This window comes from Daktulosphaira vitifoliae, unplaced genomic scaffold, assembly GCF_025091365.1.
Source record: "Daktulosphaira vitifoliae isolate Bord-2020 unplaced genomic scaffold, ASM2509136v1 Scaffold_3, whole genome shotgun sequence".
Lineage (NCBI taxonomy): Eukaryota > Metazoa > Arthropoda > Insecta > Hemiptera > Phylloxeridae > Daktulosphaira > Daktulosphaira vitifoliae.
The window spans coordinates 28,482,973-28,507,941 of NW_026099574.1; the positions used below are offsets into that span (position 1 = coordinate 28,482,973).

The 24,969-nt window shown below is 28.2% G+C and overlaps 1 protein-coding gene across 2 annotated transcripts in view; it reads left to right on the plus strand.

Annotated features, from left to right (window-relative positions):
- Nucleotides 1-224: 224 nt before the first annotated feature.
- Nucleotides 225-24,969, plus strand: part of LOC126900802 (receptor-type guanylate cyclase Gyc76C-like) — a 35,977-nt gene continuing 11,232 nt past the window's right edge. Inside the window, exons 1-5 of one of the 2 annotated variants that reach the window (XM_050676750.1) lie at nt 225-783; nt 1,164-1,282; nt 20,383-20,442; nt 21,180-21,391; nt 23,119-23,319. In XM_050676750.1, the coding sequence (XP_050532707.1) occupies nt 21,185-21,391; nt 23,119-23,319 (408 nt within the window). In that variant the 5' untranslated portion in view covers nt 225-783; nt 1,164-1,282; nt 20,383-20,442; nt 21,180-21,184. The remainder of the gene's footprint in view (nt 784-1,163; nt 1,283-20,382; nt 20,443-21,179; nt 21,392-23,118; nt 23,320-24,969) is intronic. The other variant, XM_050676749.1, reaches the window with a different exon arrangement.

Genomic DNA, 24,969 nt, shown 5'->3' on the forward strand with positions numbered 1-24,969 from the left:
ACATTATTTTTTACAGTTAAATTTCGATAAAGTTTTTGCACTTTCGTTGTTGAACCGGACCTGAACATAAACCGGGTGATAAAATTAAACCATCTGGTAGATGGCGTTTTCAACAGTGTTATTTACCGAACTCGCCGCCCCGTTATCAAGAACTGGATGCACTAGGCGGCAACAATCGAGGCCACCGTTCTATTAATAGTAATCATATTACTCTCAGGAAGTGCTCGTGTATGCGTGCGTGTATGTAACAACTTGTTGCTCGCCATCGTCGTCGCAGCTCGTTCGTCCACCGCCGTTGCTGCCGTTGCCGTCATCGCATTCGTCCAAAGTAGTCGCCGTCGTTGCCGCATAGTAGTCGTTCTGCTGTGTGGACGTCGCGCTTGTCCGTTTTTACTGTGTTATTTCAAGTATCTAAAATTTTCGTCTGGAATAATTTACCCAAATGCACTAAATTTTCAGAATTGTCCAACTCGTGAATTCCCGTACGACGAATAACTTGTGTACAAATAGACAAAACATTTCCAGAAAATAACAACTTTTCCCCCGTCAATTGATTTATTTTCAAAATTGGAGTGTTTTGAATTTGCCGCCGCTGCCGTTGAAATATTTTTAAGGTTATGTACCGTGTTGCTGATAACAACCATTTTCCCGAATTGCTGTGGTGATAACAGACTTGGTGTGAGTATGCCAGTGTGTTTTTGTGTGTAATGACTACGGTGGACGTACATAACTGCCCGTGAACGAACGTTATCGTCAAACTCCGCGGTCTCCGCCAATACTTCAGTAAGTAAAAACCACAATTTGTCGGCGTACACACGTCAATCGATTGCTGTTGATTTTTTTTCACGAACATTTTTTTAATTATTTTTTTTAACTTTATTTGAAACCACGTAAAACTTGCATCCGCATCATTTTTCATCGTATATTTACTGTTTTTTTATGTAAACAACGCAATTGATTAAATTAATACATAATATTTAAATACCAAGAAACAGATTTTTAAAAAACAATTTTTTTTTATTTAAGTAATTTCAAACTTTTATGATGTACGAGTCGTGTGGAATAATACTAAATGTAAAATAGTCTATGAATTAACGGCCTCGTTGACACCGTACTTGAAGAATTCAGAAATTAATTAATAATTTTTTAATGAAAAATTACAGTGTTTTCGGCTCATTGTTATAAGCGCTACTGTTGTTGCCACCGTCCACGACGTTGAAGTTGTTAATGTTGCCGATAATGATGTCAGGTCTCCGGACGCGGATACGTTTAGTCAACTCGGGTAAGTTTTATTATTATTTATTGTTATTAATAAAACTTCAAGTAGTACTACTACTGATTTTATTGCGAGTGATACGTTTAGAATTGTGCCGTGGTAGACATCAAAATACAGCGCAGATAACTATTAAAATCTATTTTGTAGATTTCAAGTCGATTTTAAGTAGACAACTATCGTCCGTTTGTTTTTATTTCGAGAAATTGTCACTATTATTATTGTATAAAACTCCTCGAACACCTGTTCAAAAAAAAAAAAAAAACTGGTTTTATCTCCGTCTCGCCATTCTACATAATTCTTTCTTTCTCTTTCACGTATCCATAATATATATATATATATATATATATAATAAAATAATATTATATAAAATATACTTTACCACGTTAGAATGATTGTGAATGCACTGTGACATTACTATTGTCTGTGTGTATGGGTGAAGTACACGTGCGGTTACCTCACTTCATCTTCAATATCTTATTTCTAGGCAGGCGGATGTCTAAGAGTCGGTTATGAGGTTTGGCCATAAGCCTATTATTTTTTTACACTCGTATAGTATATTATAAAAACTATTAGATAGACTAATGTTCACCTTCAAAATTCTATACTACCTCAGAACGTTTTTCCTGCCAAAGTAATTATTTTGGCTGCGACGACTTGTTATTCACTATAAATCAAGTAACTGTGCATTATAATTATAATAGCTATAAAATAACACCTTCTTGTATAGCACCCGTGTTTATTAGTTCATGTTTTGCATTGATTTTATTTATCAAATGTGTAATTCAAACTTTAAACTATTATAGAATATTACAATTATATACATTAATAATGCGGTATAATTGTCAGTCGATGATGTTTATTCTTTATTTTGAGATACTGCGTTAGAAATTTTAGCACAACCTCTGTGTTATACTAACCCAGTGATAATTCATTTTTTTCTACATAAAAAATACAGCAAAAAATTTCATTAAATAGTGGGTTATTAAATTTATCTTTTGTAAAAATATTGTATTTTTTGTGAATTAATTTATAACTTTGTACTACTGCGAAACATAAAATAGAACGCTTAAATGAGTATTTGCAGTGAGGTTAGTAGTAATTAGATAATAAACCATCATCAATGACACCGTGACGACTATTATAAGTCATAACATCAAAGACACAATTCGATTATTATGCGATTAAATTATAATATTATTACTATCGTTACGATGGTTTTTTGTGTGTGTGTTATGAGTGCGCGCGCGGGTACAAAGTCTGACGGTTTTGTTTTCTTTATTGAATAATATGAATTCGAAAACCGGCCAGCCAAAACCGTCTATGCCATTTTCTTATAATCTCACACCAATAATAATAACATTTTCCCCTAACGAGTACCTACAGATTTTTCACTCGCATTACTCGCTTCTCGGCTGTTTGTAATCTTAAACATATCCATTCACATAACACCACCGCGGAACGATCTGCTTAAGTCATGTATCGCACAGTAGTCGGTTTTTTTTTTTTTTTTTTTTTTTTTTGTAGGTATGAATGATACATATTTAATAAACACCGATCTACTTGGGTCTACCGGCAGTTATTATTCCTTGATCGGTCGAACGAGGTCAAATGGTTCGTAAAATGTGCGTGTACAAGCCTTAGTGGGAAAATGCCGTTCCGCGATTCATGTGCTATTATAAAATATATTATTTTTCACGTTATTTTCACACGAGTACACGACAACTTGCTATGTAATTACTGGCGTTCGGCCTACGTCTTCACTCACTTTAGTTCGTTTTTATCACGTGGTTGGTTTAATACATTTTATTATTATTATTATAACAAAAATTACAACTACGCCGCGCGCATTCATATGCCGAAAGGTGAAATTTACTTTTGAAAACACATTCTGTTCGTTATCTCGGTCAAACAATGCGTCATAACATTATTGTTTAGTGAATTTTTATAACAAACAAATTATTGTATTTATAAAAACAACACTTACCTGAGCTAACAAAGTGTTTGGTCGGTTTTTCTATGGGATAATATATGATGGGCCGTAAAATAATCGTGTGTTGACTGAAACATGTAGCAGATCATGTCGTTCGTTTTTTAGTCTTATATAAACGAATATCAAGATTTGTTTTAATTTTCCTCTTTTATTTACTGTCTCCACACAAACTCGTGCCGTAAGTAAATATATGCGTTTGTACAAAAAGTATGTTGCATAATATTAATATGACACACGAGTAACTTGTTAAAAGAAACTGCTTGTATTTTTTTTTTTTTTTTGCTGTGTTATTTTCAAGATAGGTGTTTTTATAATTGTGAAGGTTCTTAACTTTTAGAATAAGTTCATTGGTCAGCAAAGGATACCGACCGAACGGGTTTTCGTTTGACTAAACAGTTCGATGATGGGCTTGAGGAAAATTTCTGTAGGAGGAAACCCACGGGTGGGGGTAAAAAAAAAGGCACGGATACAAAACACGAAATGCAAATTTGTTTCATATTTAACGTAACAACCAAGATAAAATTTTTTTTATTAAAACTCAACCGAAAATTGTGTTTAAAAGACACAAATTTTTCCAGTATAGCAGACACTTTCTACAGTATAAAATCCTGTCTATGATTTTCAAAAAATTAGTGCGTAACAGGTTTTGTACCAGCGCTTTTAGTTATACGAATCTATACTTTGGATTGATTACTAATTTTAAAATATCGATACAAACGCGTCTTGGTGTCACGCACATGCTTTATCTAATATTACTTATACTTAATCTACGCAGATTTGTCAGTATTCATACAATTTATATTTTTTTTTACCCACTTGAGTTGAACGCTGAAGAAATCTCGATATCTTTAATTGGCACGCTATTCGCTTTAAATTTTACATTTTATAAAATATTTACATATTACACTGAAAAATTATTTTATTTTATATTCCATTCGATATCAAATAATAATATTTATGTTTGCAGTTAAACACGCTAACAAACAGGGGTCAGATTAAACATTTTTCCCTTTAACATTTAAATACATTATAAAATTACCTTAAATTAAGTTACTTAACATTTTAAAAATATTGCATTATAACGTTTAACTCATCATCATAGACATTTCAAAGAAGGCGATGGAGGNTTTACTTATAACGTTTAACTCATCATCATAGACATTTCAAAGAAGGCGATGGAGGCTACTTTTTCTACCAATAATTATAAAATATAACAATTTAAAACTATATATTTATGTTTTAATGAGTATTTTGTAAAATTACGATTTTATGTTTATTTATAATTTAATTTTCATACAACAATTGAAATTAAATTGCAAATTAAAGTGTACACATTCAAGTATAAGTTTATAGTAATATTTTACTTGTACCTTTGGTGAAGTCTTACTAAGTATTCACAGTGTTTTTGACAATATTGTTGCCAGTTTGTTGTGACCGCCGTCCCAAATTATATTATTCAAATACTAAGTCATACGAATAGTATTCAACCGTAATGTTTACTTTACACGTCTTTCACAACGGTCGAGCATCGGTGTAATTATTATTGTCATGTAGTGAATGTGTGTGTGTGTGTGCCCTTGCCAGACGGATCGAGATTATATTTTATTGAAACGATTGAGTAAATAAATGATATCTGGTTTGTTCTAAATAGATAGTAATAATAACAATTTTGTAATACTGTTGTTGTGGCCGGTGACGCTATTGAACCTATTCAAATCTCAATACAATGGGCAACCAGGCGGTAGTCGATTAAAAACTCTAGTCTCTTGGTATGTGTCGGTCTACTGAGACCTTTACGACATGTATGTTTGACGACGGCACTTCTTCAACGTTGTGTAATCGAGGTCGTTGACGTCGTGCGACGTTCGAATAGAATGGACGAGGCCTGGACATGTTTACATTGCACATGATACGGATTTCTGACAATATTTTTTCAACTGTATCGTTACATTTTTGGATAGAGAAAAATCGCTAAAACATTTACAAAGGTGTGTCTCTTGTTTTAGTATCAATTAAAACCGCCATTGAAATCGTACATTTCGGCTTGCATACTCCAACAAACCAAAGAAGCATACGTTAGATGCTGCGCGACTTGCGGTTTTTTATCCAAACACAACATTATGCTACCAATTGATTAATCGCTTTGTTTTTACCTTATTTATTGCCAGTAGCTGAACAATATATATTATACTCGATGTTATGCAGTACTTAAACTCGTAATATATTTACTCGGGGAAATGGGATGAGCACTATGAGTAATAATGTTGCCACCCCATCACGTCAATATGTTCACAACTTCCCGACACGGAGATATTTAACATCGTCGTTGTTTTTTATTATCTGCCAAGACTACCGCGTTACGGCGGCGCTATTATTTTGGCGCGTGTGATCTCCCGCGGCCACCGTTACTTTTCCTTGGCTTCAATGAACGTTGGCGGGGGGCGGAACACGAAGTGGCATCGGCGAACCACCAGGAACCTGTTGCAGTTAACGTATATCATTGTCACTGTCGCCGTCCAAGGTGCCCCGGTGTCTGCCGGCTCTCGGGCGCGCCCATCACGTCTACATCAACGTCCGATCGGCGGCGGCGGCGGAGGTGCACGCGCGCGCTCGCACATAATGAAAATATAATTAATTCCGCCTAATATAACATTGCTAAAATGTAATAGCAATAATTATTATAATGACTGAGCCATTTACGCGGGTCGGGTTCGGCTAAATGTATTACAAGCGGTCAGATTGGTTTTTAAATAAACGTCGTGCTTTTTCTACAGTAGTGTGACTAATGAAAAGGTGTGGGCCGAAACTGAAGGTGAAAAGAGAACACTCGAGCTATGATCACTTTACAGAGTATGCCCGCGAATAATAACCAGTTAATTCGGTAATCAAAACACGCGAGGTGCGTAGGAATACTACACGAATCTCTTGTACGACATCGAACAACGTATTATTTGTATTGTGCCTAATCGCTCATTTCACCTGTCGGCACAACGTTCGTGTACTTTTGGTGGTACCGTTTGTGTGTTGGCTTACCGACAGAATTAATAAACCGTCGAGACTCGATCGTTTATCGTACGGGCTGACCCGGTGAGTCCGTACGATTAGCATTATTTGCTTGTCAAAAATCGTTGTTGGTACGTTATTGCCACGATAATGAATAATAGCCCTCTTGTCGTCGTGGACATGTGAATAATTTACCTTATGAAAACAATAACGATAATAATACAAAGTTCTGTTGGTTTTATGATGCATTGTAAATGCCATTTCATCACGCCCCTAGTAGGTAATGACTTAAACTCATTAGGACGGATTTCAACTTGCTCATCAATAACGTCACGGCAGTAATTGTCTCGTTTATCATAATATTATTGTAATCTAATACTCATGTGTAAATTTACTATTTAGTTACAACACTATAAAATATCATTTCGGATGACTGCACGTCTCGTCAACACTTTTTCGCTCTCATTCTTAATAATTACACAACTATAAACGACGTGTACTTAAACTAATTACCTCGGTAGTCGTTATTTATTATTATTATTATTACACTCTCATTATGATTGTTTCATTAACACAACGTAAGCATTGCAAATGTAAAATTCGACAAATTATGTTACAGTGCTCGAAAGACACACGTGTCGTTCCCTTTTTCGAACGTATCCAAAGACCCTCTGCCTTATATTTCTATAACCAATCACAATTTTGGTTACTCAATGTCTGTTTAAAAAAAATTCTTTGAAATATATTGCTCATAGCGATGTATTTTCACACGCTAACCTAAGAGACACTCCTCTTATGCGAAAGAACAAAAAAACCGGCCGCTGATTCAGAAGTGTAAGACCGTACACTGCCCGGTGCTAATTTATGTACTGGGCTCAGTGTTCCTACAATATAATGTAAAGCTAAATACAGCTCACAATTATTTTTATATATAACTCGTTCGTTGGTATACATAAAAAAAAATATACAGTCTATAAAACGTTTGAAGTTAGTTAAAAAAATTGTACATTTTCAGAAATTATTTGTGTAGCGTTAGTTTTTTTTTTGTTGGCACGTTGTAATCGAATTTGACTTAGTACTTTGGCAATAATGTGTTGAACAAGAAAAATACAAAAATAAAGTTTTTCGAAATCGCATGTCAAGATCACAGACGACCATATGCCAGTTTTATTTGAAAAATACGCTGTTGAATACCAGTGAAGTAAATTTGTTAAAACTTTAGGTATTTTCTGATAAATCATATTTTAAATTCGTTCTAGCAAATCATCCTAGATATATATTAAAAATAAAAATTAAGTTATTTTAGTTAATGCTTAGTATTTTCATGTTTTACTTATTGACGAAGAAAGGGTATAAAACCTTTTGGTATCTGTACTATTTAATCTAAAAAAAAATCTGACTTTTACCTTAAATATATAGTCCGTTCTATTGCACAATTTCATAATTTTTTTAGAACTTTAGAAAAGCTTTTTCTTGGTAATTAAATTTTTGTTATTGAAGTGTTATGCAAAATTTGCTAGCAAAATATTTAAAACTAATTCGTTACATTTTTCTAAAAAAAATCCAAATTTTACATTTCTGAAGTGTAGCTTCTGTACTTGAATTTTCATTAAATTGAATTATCTATCATCTTCAACTATATAAATTTTAATCAAACGCGCGCATTGAGTTAAATTATGTGTAAATATAAATGTTTATATTTAACCATACCACAATGAAAATAATTAATTTTTGTATTTTTTTAAATTATCGTAATTAATTTTGTAAGTATTTACACCTAATTAAAACCGTTTGTCATATTTTATCTTGTGATACTGATAGTTTCAGGATATTCATGACTAAAAAAGTATATAACGACAAATAAAACAAATATTGTCATTTTACGTTAAAATGACATTTATAAATCTCGACTAACTTTCGCTAGCTTCTATGAATTAAATTAAGAAACATCAATGATTTATGTATAATTCACTGTTTATTTTAAGTAATTACAGTTATCAACAGTGAAATCTGTATCTTCCGTCTTACTAATAATTGTAGTAAACTCATGAGTTCAAATTTCAACACAAAAATATTTGTGTGATTACTATTCCCATAATAATAAGACTAATTTTTGTTTTTAGATCTAAAAAATATTTGTCATCAAAACTTTAATTGGGTATTTGGTTTTGATTTATTAGATGTTTTCAATAATCTCATATATTTTATTGTAGAAAATTAGATATCTAACTTAAAATATAAATGAACCTTACCTTCAATAAACTACCTTAATTTGGTATATAACCTAAAATTGTAATGATGTTTTTATGCAATATGACTGACAGATATAAAAGTTGCATTAGTCGACCTAAGATATCGAACTACTTAAATAGTTTTCAAAAGATTTCAAAAGACTATTCTTTACTCATTATCTTCCTTAGAGAATCACCTTGTATTATGAGTTGAAATCAATAGGAAGTCATTAATTAAACAAGAAAAAAATAGATCTATGCTACTGTAGATGTAAAAGAGACATATTTCCAAAAAGTTCACTTCAAGACAAGTTACTTAAAAGTTTTGACTTCCAATAAGAATTACATTATGTGTTACTTTATTTTTGCATTTTATTATTAAATATTAATTAAAATTCAATATTGGTATAAATTTAAATAACAGTTTTTGGATTTTTAATTATTTAAAAGCAAATTTGGAAATAGTGCAATGATGTAACAACTACTATGTAGATATTCTAAATGTAAAATAAATTACATCAAGGAATACTGGTTACAAGTTCTGCGTTATATCCGTTAAATTTTAAAAAGTATAAAATTGAAACCATAGGTTTTGTATTTACAATGATGTTTATCTCGACGAAGGCTTTAAATAGAATTAATCATTTACATTGGTTTTTATTTTTTTATTTTTGGCGAGTATCTTATTTGAGGTTTGATTAAACACATATAAGTTATGTAAAGTTTTTTTTTTTATAGCAAAATATATGTTTTTATATTTAAGATTGATTGATAAAATACACGTAAATTCANAAAATATATGTTTTTATATTTAAGATTGATTGATAAAATACACGTAAATTCAATCAGTAATTTTATTAATTATACTAGCCAAGAAAATTTAAATTTCTAAATTATTAAATTAACTTTCAACAATAAATTATTTACACAATAGTCGCAAATCTTGTTTTTTTTCGCTTTTTTCAGTCCATAAGAGTCATTGCGACCTCTTCTAAATAGGAAGTTTCTTAACCATAAATACTTCAGATCAAATGGTAAGTCCGTCCCTGTATTTATTACGAACTTAAATGATACAGTCGCAACTTAAAACCTACAGTAGTTTTTTTTAAATATAAATATATAAATTTAATTAAATACATTTATTTTATATATATTTTTTTAATAATCGTACAGGTTTAAAAAGTTATTATAGTACTTCCTCGAGTATTATGTTTTTCAATGACGAACTTTTTGCTTACTCAAATAAAAATTAAAAAAAAACAGCACTGAACAGATGTTGGCATATATTCTATAGCTGAAAAAATTAATTTTTTTTTTTTTAGAGACCTAATAGTTAATACAAGATATCTGCATAGTAACTTCTTGAGCCAACGCATAACGTCATCATTGTGACAATACGTTTAATTAAAAGACGTATGTATATACATCGATCAAAACGCAAGTGTTTTTTGTTGTTCAGTTTTCAATTATAATATTCATCTCACAATGATCTCGAATCACTTTTAGTGATTCTTATTTACATCCGTAGAAACTAATTTTATTTGTACTTTTCTATAGTATTTTCTGAAGAAATTAAATGATTTTTTATCCATTTGTGTATAAGTTCCGGTCTGCCATGGCCGTTCCATAAATTTCTTACCTCCTGACCCTCCTCCATTGCGTGTCTATAATTTCTAATTATTTTTGCAAAAGCAAACAAGAGGTATTCATTTGTAGGGTCATTATTACCTAAGCGCCTTTTATTTTTTTTTTCTGTGGTAAACACTACCAAAATGCAAAATGTTTACCTGGTAATTAATCGCGTGTTAGGATAAATTACTTTAGAATATTTTTTTTGACTTGTTGTATGAGCAATAAAGGTTGTGTTAACAAAACATCTCAATAATTCAGCTTCAAGAAACGATCAATTTAAGAGTTGTAACAAAATAATCGCTCTCTACAAATAATACACACTGACGTCAAAACTTATCTTACTAATTATTAAAAAAAAATTATTTTCTGTATAAAAATAAACCTGGTGATTTCTGGAGTATTTAATAGCTAAATATATATCAAACTTTAATCGAGTGCTGAAAGTATACGCTTGAACTAAACTCGTATCACATAGATACGCGTCTATGAAGGCAGAAGATACTATCTCTCTGTCTAACAATAACTTGTTAAAAAATTAAATCAATCTCAAAAAAATTTAGAAGTAGAATTTACTTTTTTAATTTAGGTATAACTTTAAAGCTGTTAAAAATACAATAATAATAATTAATTATTATTGATCGTTAATTAATTACTATCATATGATTTTTTAAACAAGATTGCTCCCTTTGGAACAACAGATTGAGTGTCAAAACAATCAATTCTAGAAACGCTTATGCCATTATCTCATTGAGGTCCAATAACATGATATTTTAACAGCTATTTTATAATGTAAAAGGTACCATTCAACTATTTTGAGAAACAGAACATTATCGTAAATAAATACAAATTAAAAATAAAAGTCTTTTAGAAGTTGATAAGCTTTTAACAATATCGTGTTGCGTTTAAACTGCATGTATAAATATAGAAATTCTATTTCTATTTCTGTATTATTTTTGTTTTATTATAGTTTTGTTGAACTTTAAGACTATTTTGCGTATTCAAATGACCGACTTCTCTTATCGGAAATCAATAACAATTGTCAATTTTCATAGTTTGGTTGTCAAAGTAGATAAATTAATGTACGATACATCACTATAAACGTCTATTATAATACATTATCTGTACTTTTTTATAGGTACATATGTTTTAAATAATTTAAGTAGAATTTATCTGACTTTAGTGATTTTAAAGGCAAAATTTTGGGGTGTGTACTATAATTTTGACTAGTTATCAATGTTTTGGATGCGCACAAATTTCATAATTTCACTAAAAATTAATGCAGTAGTAGTGTTCCATTTCAAATGTCAATTGTAAGCGTTCAAACAATCATTTTGTTGTATACTATACATTGATTTTATTTATACTAATTTCGATCGTACTTCATAAACATTGGTAAAAAAAAATAAATTAAAAAACGAAACGTTAACAATATTTTAATTAAATAAAACTTGCTTTGAAAATTGATCTGGCCCTTAATTATCGCCTAAATTATTATTTAAGATTTTTTATGTGTTGTGCAATGGATTTGAAAATATTTTCATTTATTTCCTATTCAATGTTTATATATTATTGCCTACCGGTGTTGAATATTTGATTTATGTATTTATGAATTAATTTTAAGTCGATAAAATAGCTTAGGTAAGGCTTTTGTGGTTAATTTTGAGTAGAGCGCGTAACTACTGTGACCATGTCCAACAGAGATAAATGTTGATTAGATTTCATTAATTTATTTATATATTTATCAATGTATTCTTACAACAAGTTTATACCACCTCAGAATCATTTTATCTTAAAACTAATTTGTAGTAGGAAACTGACGATTTTTTTTAGAATGGACGAAACAAACATACGTAAATAGATGATGCATTCAATTTCTATAATTATTTTGTTAATAATAATGTGTTATCATAATTGGAAGTATTAGGCTACAGATAGAATGGGGTTTTTATCGATCGACTGTCAATGTAATTAAATTAAATCTTGTTTTTGTTCGTCTAAGGTTTATTTCTAAACTTTATTCTATGGTTTAAGTTTATTTTTGGTTCAAAATTGAGTGCATGTATCCAATGGTATCCAAAATTAATAAAATAACTCCTACCGCAAAACTATTAGCTTTAAACAAAAGTAGACTAGCGAAGAATACTGTTTTATAGTATTTACTTAAGGTCAGATGATTATATTTTTACTCTTTTTTTTTTTTTGTTTTACTATAATTCGTTTTTGCCGACTTCCTATTCTTATAGACTAAAAAGTATCAGTAGTCTAACCTGTATACTAAGTAAAATATATATTCAATTGTGTTATGTTCGACCGATATATATGACATGCAGCTAATATTATCATTCTACAATATAAAAATATTTCTTATTTTAGCTTTTGTTATTACAATTTCTTATTCAAATAGTAACCATTCATTAACTATTGATAAAAATACTATTTGTTCAAAATCATATAGGTATTTATGAAAACTAAGACTATGATTTTATAATAACTCGAATTGCACTGGGACTAGTTTTTTAGAGAAAACAGAGGTCGTATTTCTCCGACAGAAAATTCTCAAATAGAAATTATACTTCGCATAAATTAAAGCCAACTGCGTCAAAGAAACAAAATATTAATTCAACAATTTCCCTTGTGACCATGGAATGTATAAGAAAAAATGTCATTTTTTGTTGTTCTATCGTCTCGATTATACTTATAATATATGTGTGTTTCAGCGTGTGTTTGTCTTTAATTTTTTGTTTGTATCGGGTCGGTGGATCGGTCGTTCAAACTAATTTTCACTAATCAATATAATTTATATAGTTATAGTGTAAAAAAAAGTATATAGCTGTCATTTCAATTGCCCCAAATGAGAACAACAACCGCCACCAAACAATACCCGCCTGATAGACGGCGCTATCCAATCGGCAATGGCGTAGCACTAAAAATGCTAAAGACGAATATAGCGTTCGGACTGACAATTAAATAATGCAAAAAAAAAAAAATAACGAATATGTACAAGAAAACTAATTGAACTACACGCAATAGAATCATCAAACATCGTTTAATTCATTTGTTGTAATAAAAGTCTTTTCTTTGCAACCATATAAATTACACATGTTTTACGATGGAAAAATTTTATAGGATACGACTACATTTTCGTCTAAATATCTTTTAATTTTTTATTAATTTTTCTGGCTTACGAAATGTTTATTTTCATAATTTTACTACAAAAGTATATACACTTGATGTTGAACTCAAACCGCCTTTTTCATCGTGTACCATTGTTGATGTAACAATAAATTTGAAAATGGGTTATGATGAACGTTTAATGTGATAAAATCATCGTAAACGCATATTTTCATTAAATGACAACAATATGTTAAATGTTTGTTACAATGTAAGTGTATATTAGTGTGTATGTTTATCATGTGCGCTTTGGGTGACGACCTTTGTTAACTGGTTCATTTTTTTATACTGCAGGCTGTGCCCACTAAGTACTTGCTACTATACACCGCCGAATCACCTGCATGTTGTATAATTTTGCGGCAATGGCGCGTGTACGTCAACTTATTACGATAATGCGATGTCCATATGATGTCTGTATCTGTCGTGCACATAATGTTTATTATCATTATTGGTCTTCAAAATGTTTATTAACTGTTACACATATTACTGTTTCTTATGCAAGCACACAGTTTAAACACCTATAAATACGCTTTCAAGGTAAAAAAAAATGTTCGATTATTACTCTAAATATTCCGTGTGATGATGTTTGAGCTAAATGATTTACATGAAATTACAAAATTTCAACCTTCAAATGGAACTCATGCCAATAACTCACTTAAACATTTTATATTAATTTAATTCATTAAATGTCTACCAGAGGAGATATTTTATTATTCGATTTAAGACGTTCTGTTAACTAACATTCTATTTATAAATCAAATTAAGAAATTATGTATACATTTTTCGTTTGTATTTATCCGCCATGTGCGTTTATAAAAAAATCCTTGTATATAATTTCATAAGAAATCTATTTTTTAAAAGGAAGTCAATATGTAGAGGTTTTATTTTTGTCGAATCAAATGCAAATGTTTTAATTTATTCATACGTGTCTAAGTTATTTCACGCATGAATAGTAACGCATAGATTAATAATTAGGAGAGGGTTTCTGTATATATTAATGATGGCAAATATTTTTCACAGCTTATTTTTTCATCGAAAATTTTTAATTGGCTATTTATTTTTAACGGTCGGCATTACTGTGGGCCGCCCTGGAACTGACGTTAGGCATTACTTCAGGGCAGCCCACGCCTTCTATATAATTCACGCCACCACGTTGTGAATCAACCCGAAATTAATCAAGAGCTGATTCGCATTGTGGTGTGGCCCCCTCCCGTTAACCGTATCCCAGAGTGGGAACCATTAGGGAGGGTTGGGGATATACCCAGTGAATTAAGATAGTGTGAATTAATATTTTTATACCTAACTAGTAAGAAGAGTAAGGCCGAGTATAATTTTAAATTAGCAATAACTTCTGAATTACTGGTCCAAAGTTGTTATTGGCTAGTAATTTTTTTTTTATAGACTAGTTAAATATATATGTTGTTATTTAAACAAATATAGTTTACTCCTCTATAAGACATAATATATGAACGTAAAAAATATTTAATAATAGAGATATATATGTATCTCCATAACAGAGATCCATATTATTCAATAAACGGAAGTCAAAAAAAAAATTCACAAGAAAATATTTTTTCGGAGAAATTGAGTGGAAAGGGTAAAAAAAATAACTCTGTAGATAAAACAAAAACTTCAATTTTATACCTAAATTAATTTGATATTTCAGAATTGTAGTAGCTAACTAGTTCATGCCTACTCAATTTAATAGAAATTAATTATGAGCAATTTTTAATTGTTATGAAATAATTTATATGGTATTTATGTTTCTCCAATATCTTAATTATTTTTCAAGAAACTACATTTCTTGTTTCTATTTTATTCAACACTAGGTTTTAATTTTTAAAAGTATTGTACAAGCTGATAAATACATATTTATTACAATAACAACCCAACTATAGTAGTATTGAAATGTGTAAAATGATTCTATTTTATCTACATACCGATAGCACATAATTAAATCATTATAGTATAACATCGACCTTCTGAAGATCAGTCTCAATATTTATAACTACATTAAAATTCCTGACTTTTTTGGCTCAATATTAATTTTTAATTTCTTTAGCTTAATAATTATTAGGTTTATAACTTTCAATCGGTTTATAAAATAAGTATCAATCATATTAAAAATAAAAAATTTATTACTTCTTCGATTATTAAAAGCAGGTTTTTTTATGATTAAAATTGTAAAAATGTCAATATTATAAAAAATCACTGGACGATGTTCTATTAATCTTACAATTCGTGATAATTTCTTGTACTTGATTTTTAATCACTAATTATTAGTATTACTAATTATTTGTACGCATTTATTATTGTCAAAATTCAAGATATTTGAAGAGTTAATTATGATTATTTACGTTATGAATGTCACTGAATCTAATTGTGCGCATGTCGTAGCTTCTTACGTTAATCCTTTTGTCAGTTATCAAAACGATTAGTCTTGTAAGAGTATAGCCTCTATACAGTTTTTGTTTGTTTATGAACACATTTTAAAACTAAACATTTATGTATTTTCCTTGAAATATTGAAAATCCTGTCTTACATTATTTAATGCAAAATATACATACATCTATATGATTTAAACGTTATTATTAATTTAGTATCTTCAAATAGAACCTTTGTACTTCTAATGTTCAATAGTATTTTAATCAAGGGTCAACCTTTTAACAAGTGCGTGTTCTTTATTTATTATCTCGTTCAGTATACTTTCGGTGTGTATGTTTTTTTACATAAGTTATACAAATAATCAATTTTATGACTTTTTAGTAGTGATTTGATTTTTTAACTCACTTATAATGTCATAAAGAATTCATGACTTTCCATAAAAACTGTATGTATATATTGTCTACCTCAGACTATAAAATGACAGACAAGGCAATAACTTATTGATATCACAGTATCTTCGTGTAAAAAATAAAAAATATGTAATCAAAATTCTTGCGTATTTTTTAAACGTTTGTAATAAATTACATATGTATTTATCCACAAGAGAAATTCAAAAATAATTTCAATAGTCAGTATAAAACTTTATTAAAACTTGTTTCTTCTTCTTATTTGTTGTATTTTTTATAAAAAATATTTAAAAAATTACTCATTTATTGAATAAAACTCTTTTTGCACTCTAAAAAAACCTGTTTAGTGACTTTTGTCTCCAAAAAGTGAAAATATGTTATTCCTAATTGTAACATGTAAATCTAATTTTTATTCATAATTTATTTTCTCTAAATAAGTCCAAGTAAAATATGAAAAAATAAAAGGGATAAGGTATAACTATAATATTGATAAGTTTAATAATGCGCTTAGAAACAGAATGTATTCGAGATATTTTTGTGAATGTTACCATTTTTATATAAAATAAAAATTAATAGAAATAGAGATTCAAGATAGAGTGTTATTTGAAAATTTATTATTCATTAACAAAACTATTGATATTTGTAGAAAACGGATATCACGACGTAGTAATGAACATTTTTAAAATGATTAATTCAAGTTTCATTTTCAAATGTTTTTTTTTGTTTATGATTTATTTATTTTATTATAACAATTTAATATTAGTTGTTGGTTTTATTTGATAACTAATATGTAATCATTGTAATACTATGTATGTTTACGCTTATCTTATTTTGATATTTTTTATGAACCCAACTATTCGCCGTATTAGTATGTTGTTTCATATAAAATTATCTACGTAAAAATCTCCTAGTACTACGTTTGAATTACTTATTATAAGTTATATTTTACTCGCAAATCGTAATCTTGAGTTAGCTTCTTACTTAAAGTGCAAAAATGATCAAATGAAATACCATAATCGCATATATACACACGTAGGCAGCGTGTGTTACAATTACAAGTTGAGACCCATCGATAAGTTTTTGTCATGAAAACAAATATGAACCTATTGCTAAATGTGTAAAATTAATATTTTTAATTGTTACTCTGAAAATATATTTCTATCTAATATTCAATTATTTAAGAAAAGTACGCAACCAAAAAAATATTAAACTTTAGGTAAAAAATAATTTGCTCAATAATCAATCAAAATTAAGAATGTTTTATCATTAATCATTTAAGTTATTTATGAGTTCATTATAAGTTAAATTTTGAAGATCTTTAGAAAAAATTAGCAATTTTGATTTTAAAGATTTTGTGATATTTATATTAGGCTTTCTGCCATTTAAGACAGCAAAAATAAAATTAGGTGTAAAATCATTAGGTCAAAATACAAAACAACATTTTGATAATATACTTAGCAAATGTTCTTCGGCAAATTCGATAGCTTGTAAAACAACTAGTTTATAAATAAAACATCAAGTTTTATTATTATTATTCATATTATTTATACATAGTAAAATCTTATTAATTGATCAATACGTCATATTTTTTAATAATAAAATAAATTAAAAAAAATAACTAAAAAATGTTTTATCGGCGTATAACAAGTTATCTTATAAACATTAAGAAATGAATAGCAACTATTAATTTTTCTCAACTCTCATTTATTTTGAATCTGAACTAAGATTTTTTTGTAATTCGTCCAATTTTTATTTTAATTGCCTCTGCAGAAAAACAGGATCCAGTATATTTTTAACTTCACCAAATCTCCTGTAGCTTATATTATTATTATCAAATACAAACTGATAATTCATGAATAATTCATAGTTCAAATCGCACAAAAAAATAGTTTTGTTAGAATTTTTATCTAATCAAGTAACATAAATTGCAATCATTGTAAATATTTATACATTTATGACAATGTAATTCCATTAAATATTTGAGAAATTTATATAACCTTATGAATTTTTTATAACTTCAAAATTAAATGCTTAGCTTGAAATATATGGTTTTACATGTAATGTCAATTGGCGATTAATAAAATTTTAACATTGCAGAAATTGAGTCTTGTAAAAAAATAGATATAAAATAATTTTATTTATGAATTTAACATTTATTGATTGCCTACGAGAACATTAATATCTTAATTTTTTAATGTACATTTTTTTTAACTAATTTTTATGTCAAGTACATTCTAGTATTTTACTTTTGTACTAACTGCTTTAATTATTACCTTTAAATTTACTAACTATTTGTCAGCGATAGTTTAAATATTACTCAAACAATGCAAATACAATTAATTTTATCAAAACATGTCCAAACGTTTAAATTAATTTTGAATATTGTTTCTAATCTGTGCAATATAATATTGTTAGAATCATTTTAAACAGAAAATTCTTGGATTATAAAATTAATTTATTGTTAATTGAACTGATAATAAAACAATAAAAATTATTTTTGTAATTAATCAAATTTTAAATTCTTTCTAATAAAGAACTTAATTTATTGTTGTATTTTTTTTTTTAATTATCTTAATTCAAAATATGTATATTCTAAACAAATAATTGACATGTTTCTATGCATTACAATGTATCATAGTACACAATAAAAAAACACGGTTTTTATGCAAAAAAAAATGCCCCTCCTTGACCCAATTTTCCTCTTCATTTTTTTTAAATAAATAAAAAAAAACACACCATAAGGTGTGTTTTTTTCTTAATATAAAGTAAGACCTATTTTACTTCACTTATAATTACAAAGTATAAAAGGTTTACTTAAATATTACATTCACTAATGATATCTAAGGCCATATTCATATTATAACATAATATAGTACTGATATTATAAGTATATTTAGATGAATTTAATATAGCCTTCTACATGTGGTTGTCAAATAATATTTTATGCAGAATTAACTTTTAGTTTCAACCTGGTCACTGTTCGAAATAAAAAATTCTCAGAAATGCTATTGAATTATGACGTTACTCGAAACGTTTTGGCAGACTTTTTAACAATAAGCACTCAGTGTCGAATAGGTTTTCCACGTGTCAATAAGATTTTATGTTTATGCAAAAAACAAAATGATATATAGATGTTATTGTTTCATGAGTCTCTTACAGAGTAACTGATACTTCGCAACAAAAATCTTACCATATAATTTTGTAAATTCCAATATTAAACAGAACAATGATTTATATTTTTAAGCATTTTCTTTTTCTCTTGGATCGTATTTCATACGTAAATAGTTATTGACGCGCAACTTTTCTTTGTTTATTTGATATTTTTCTATTTTTCAATTGCCAGGTAAACTTAGTAAGACGAACAGCATAAAATTAGAATAATAAATGATAAATATTTTTTTATTAATTTACATGAATTATTGCTGTAAATGTTTGTAGTAATACTGATAATTTTCAATGTTAATTGTAATAAATCGTTTTCTTATTTTTAAAGATCAACTTAGTACGTTCTACCTATTATTACTAAAAGTTGCGCAGAAATATTAATTAGATATTAACATTTTTACATAATGTATTCTTTATAACAAATCACATTCAATTAAAAATAAATTTAAACCATTAATTTTCAAGATTTTTAGCTTTTTATATATGTATAACAAGAATAATAGTAAGAAAAAAATCTATTTAATATTGTCAACCATAAAATAATTATAATTATAGGAAAAAGGTTACTTTTATTATAAAACCTTTATTCTGGATAACCGTTTCATAAAAAAAAAAAATGATAATGAAATATGGAACGATTGCAGTCGTAGTAGTCAGTCATAGTACTTATAATAAAAGCAGTAGAAGATATGACGAAGATACAATTTTTGGATATAATACCATATAAATGTTATATTGAAGAATTCGATAATGACGACAGATATTCTTGTGAAACATTTTTTAGATGTATTAATTGTATGCGTTTGATTACTATATATATATATGTGTGTTTGTATAATGATAAAGTTGCATATAGAAGTTACTTTTAGTGTAAAGCTTAGTATTAGCGTAGGATTCATTTGACCTCTGATACGCTCACAGCAATAAGTACTAAAAATAGATTGTTTTATCTCGACCAGTGCTTCTCATTTTCCTTTATTATTATTATCATTGTTACTGCCATTATTAGTACAATATTACACATTTTTACACAATTGACATTTCCGTCTTTTTGACGATACTGAACTCATATTTTATCTCATGGCGTAATTTCGTCTAATAAGATTTATTTTTGTTTTATAGATTCGAGATGGTGACGCATCCATTTGAGCTGCTTTCAAATATGGAGCTGTTGGTCTGCAGGTAAAAAACAAATTAAAAATTTAAAGAAAAAAAAAATCCAACTTCATTAAACAATAATATAAAAAGAATATTTATTATTATGTTATTTATATTTAACATTCTCTTTTAAAATCTAACGTTTTCTCTAGACATAACAAGAAAATTTACATAGTTTATACCAGTATTGTGTATTAACCATAGATCCAAGATGGGACATATTTTATACAAAACTATAGTTGTTTAAAGAAAAAAAACCCCATTTTATGTTTAATATTAATTTTTTTTTAACTATTTTAACAGTTATCCGGTAATTGTAAATATATTTTATTGCTAAAATTTCTCGAATCAAATTTTAAACATGAAATTATACTCATAGTTAATTTTAAATAATTATATTATTCCTTACCAAAACCTTCTACATTAAAATATAATTTATTTTGTGGACTCTCTAACAAATGCCCATTAACATATTAGTCGTAGACTAGATTGAAATTAAACAAAATAAGCTTAGACGCCAATTTTTTTATTATGAAATCTTCAAGAAAAAAAAAATTCAACTAAAAAATTTTTAACGTATTTATTTTATAAATTTAAACGCAAATTGTAGATTATTATCAAAACATTAAGCAGTAGCTGAATCTATATCAAACCTACTATAAAATATTTTCGTTACTGTTATAATTTTTCAAAAATATTTATTGCTTAAAGTAATTTTGACTTAAATCATAATATCAGTTTTGCTTATTTAATTGTTATAGGTGAAATGCAGAACAGTCGAGTTAAGGAGGTGATTATCATCTTGTTGCTCGTGTTCTTTATGTTGTCAGATCCCGCAACGCCTACCGATTTATACGCCGGCAACTCGGTGCTGAGAAACCTAACGGTCGGATATCTTACTGCTGCCAAAGGAAAATTGCCTGACAGACAGGGACTGTCGATTTCTGGAGCGTTGACATTGGCGTTGAAAGAAGTCAGTATATTATGTCATTGCACCCTCTAGAATATTTCAAAAACAAAAAACATACAATCCTGCTATTAAATTTTTTTTTACGGCAACTGTCACCAACAGAATTCTAAAAATCAAAAACGTTATTTGGGGAAGACACATACGGGTCCGTGAATAGGAGAAATAAGATATACAGAGTGTTCAGTAAGTCAGGAAACAGGTTTCTATTGTTCTCATTGTTACAAACAATGAGAACAATAGAAACCCGTTTCCTGACTTACTGAACACCCTGTATAGTCTATAATATAGTTTATTTCTAGGTTTTTTCCAAATGCTATATAATAATAATATTACAGTTATTAATTTTCTAGTAAGGGAGGAGGTATGTGTATTATGTAATAAATGTATTACTTAATACTAGACCATAATTAGTGGTGTAATAGGCCCGTATATACATTATTTAGTGAAAAATTTGGACATATATTTTAATTCAAATAGACATTTATAACGCATTTTTTCATGGCTTTTCATTATTTTTCACTAAGAAAATATTGGTTTTACCATGATTTGCGTTTTTTTATGTCCATCCATAAAAATTCTCAGCTTTCACTGGACCAATTTTTTTGGTTTATGTGTCAAAAGAACCCGATTTAATCTAGTTAGTGTAATAAGCCCCAATAATTTGAAAAACTCACTTTAACCAATATCAAATTGAATCTTTTAATGTTTACTACAATGTTAAAAAAAAAAATTGTCCCTACGATTGTTCTTCTATGAGAAAATGGCCGTCAATCAAACAAATTCGTAATTTTCCTTTAAAAAATTGCATTATCTTCAATTAAGCAAATCATTTGAGAAGCACAGAAATTGTTAAATTACAAATTTACAAATTATTGTGAAATTAAAAAGATTTGAATTGAAGCGTATTTTTAATACACGTCTTTTGAAGCACTATCAGATACTTCACCTAACTATACTGAAATCCCACTGTGCTGTGTTTTTTATATCTATGAGTTAATACCTAGATAGCTAATTAATGAAAAGCTTGAGGGCTGATATTACATTGTCCGAACAAAATTTATTTTACTAATGATTAGTGGAATTTAAAATATTTAAATGTGTCAAGTAAAGAACGAGGAAGTTATTACAATGTAGTAGTAGTATTGACCATGAGTTAAATTGACCTAGCCATAGAGTAAAAATACATAGAAGCAAATTTATTAAAACCGAGCTATCTATTTTATATTATTATAATTTTTTTTTTTTTTGAAACATCTATTTCTAATTATCTAAATTTTTAAAAAAAAAAAGCATTACCATAATTGTTAGTTTCTATCATGTTTTTATTCTTTTTTAAGGTTCAATAATCAGTAAGCATATCTAACTATCAAATTATACATGTTATTCATTTTTAAATTATCATGACGATTATCAATTTTGAATACTTTTTGTTTGGAACGAAAATTATTAATATAACGGAGGCTATTCTATTATATTATGTTTGTAGCCTCACATAACGAAAATACAAGGGAAGAGTAAAAAAAAATAAATTTACTAGCAGAGTAATTTTTTTTTTTTAATTGTCTTACCGTTTTAGAGTTTTTTTACAGTCCCATTAATAGAAAATATGTTGACAGAAATTATAAAAATATTTCCTAATAAGATATTAGCTATACTTTTCATTCCAATTTAGAAATATTCGGATATCCATACACTTAGCTAACAGTTAACTTTGATGTTTTGCGTTTTAGATTGAAGAAGACCCATACCTCTTACCAAACGTGTCACTTGTGCTGAAATGGGACGACACGCAAGGCGATACAATGCACGCGACCAAAACTATTACACAAATGATATGTGATAAAGTAGCAGTGTTTTTCGGACCGGAGGGTAATACATGTCATACTGAAGCGGTTGTGGCCCAGGCGTGGAACATTCCAATGATCAGTTATGTAAGTGAATCATCATGATATTAATTAATATTTATTATACTAATGGGACCTCACCTGACTTGAGAGTTATGGTTATCTGTACCTAAATTACTACGTTATTACCACCTCAGTTTATCAGACATTTCCTTAACAATAATACAATTTGCTCCTGTCACAACACTGACTTTATTTTCATTAATATGTTTAATTTATAGGCTGATACAAATCCAAAATAACGCGACATTGAGTACACCATAGAAATAATTAAAAATTGTTTTCTATAAAACAGATTTTTTCTTAATATTTCATTAGTCTCTTTACTTTGTATCGCTTTTTAAATTATTTATCAACGAGTTTTTCCGCAATTCAGTAGCTTTATATATGATGCGTCAATAATAACAGAGATAAGATGATACAATATTTAACAGATAACCCGATAATAAATTTATACTATATCACAAACTAAGTTAGTGTTTAGTACAGCTATTTGTTGGCGAACTGTATCAATCGCATATGTAACTAATGATCAATGATATCTTTTTTTAGCTTAATAATAAAAAATGCTATTAACAAAAAAATCGATTTATTTGATACATCAAAAAATAATTTGACACTAATGTCATTCTTAACAATTTTTCTTTGCACTTAAATGCTAACGACATAAGCTTCTTTAGTTACCATAATATTTTCTTAACTGGTGTTTTATCTTATTTGTAACTATTTATTATATTGAGAGAACAGCGGTATATTTTAAATATGAGTCATCCCAAATCAATCTGGAGACATTTTGTTTGCTTGTATATTTTTGTAGAAAATATTTGATTTATACTTGAATAGCTTCTAGAGAAACTTTCTAAAAAATCTTAGACTGATAGTTAATAATTATAAAATAAAATATACAATAAATGTAAATGTTCATAGTTATGTAAAAAAATATTCTTGAACTATTATAAATAATAAATAAAAAAAAAACATTGAGTTATGGTTAGATTTGTTTATAATATCTACAAAAAAAGTGTGTAATTATTCGACATTCTTTCAAATTCGAATTGAAAACAACCATGATGATTTAGGAAATGAACATAAAAATTAATTGTCTCGTTTACCAGTCATAAAATATTATTGCTTATTAGCATGCACGCATTCTGTTATTAGATATTCCTTTAAATAATAGGACTATATTTTATCTATGTTCTAGTACATGCAGGTATGTACCTAACAGAACGTGTAAATGTTATATTAAATAACCAATTATTATTTCACTATAAAAGAATTTGAAGCTACAATTGTAGGGAACTATTTCGTTGAACTCGCGGATGTGGGTTAGTAATCGCACCAATGTAATTTTTAAAACTTGCAGTAAAATTACAAAAAATGTTCTCTTTATTTGAATTTTTTAATGGATTATTTTTTAGCTTCGATGCGAAGCAGAGAAGGTATTGGTTTTACTATGATGTGTTTTTTTACTGTGAAACTACAATAGCTTAATGTTTATAATAAATATATACTTATATTAATAAATTAATAATGAGACTGTTTCATTTATACCATAAAGTTTTAATGTTAAATAAGATATCAAAATAGAAAAGAAAAAATTTAACTAAATAAAGTTGGTATTCTTTTTTTTTTTTTTTTTTTTTTTTTTCCTCCGCCAGCATGTTGTGGACCGCC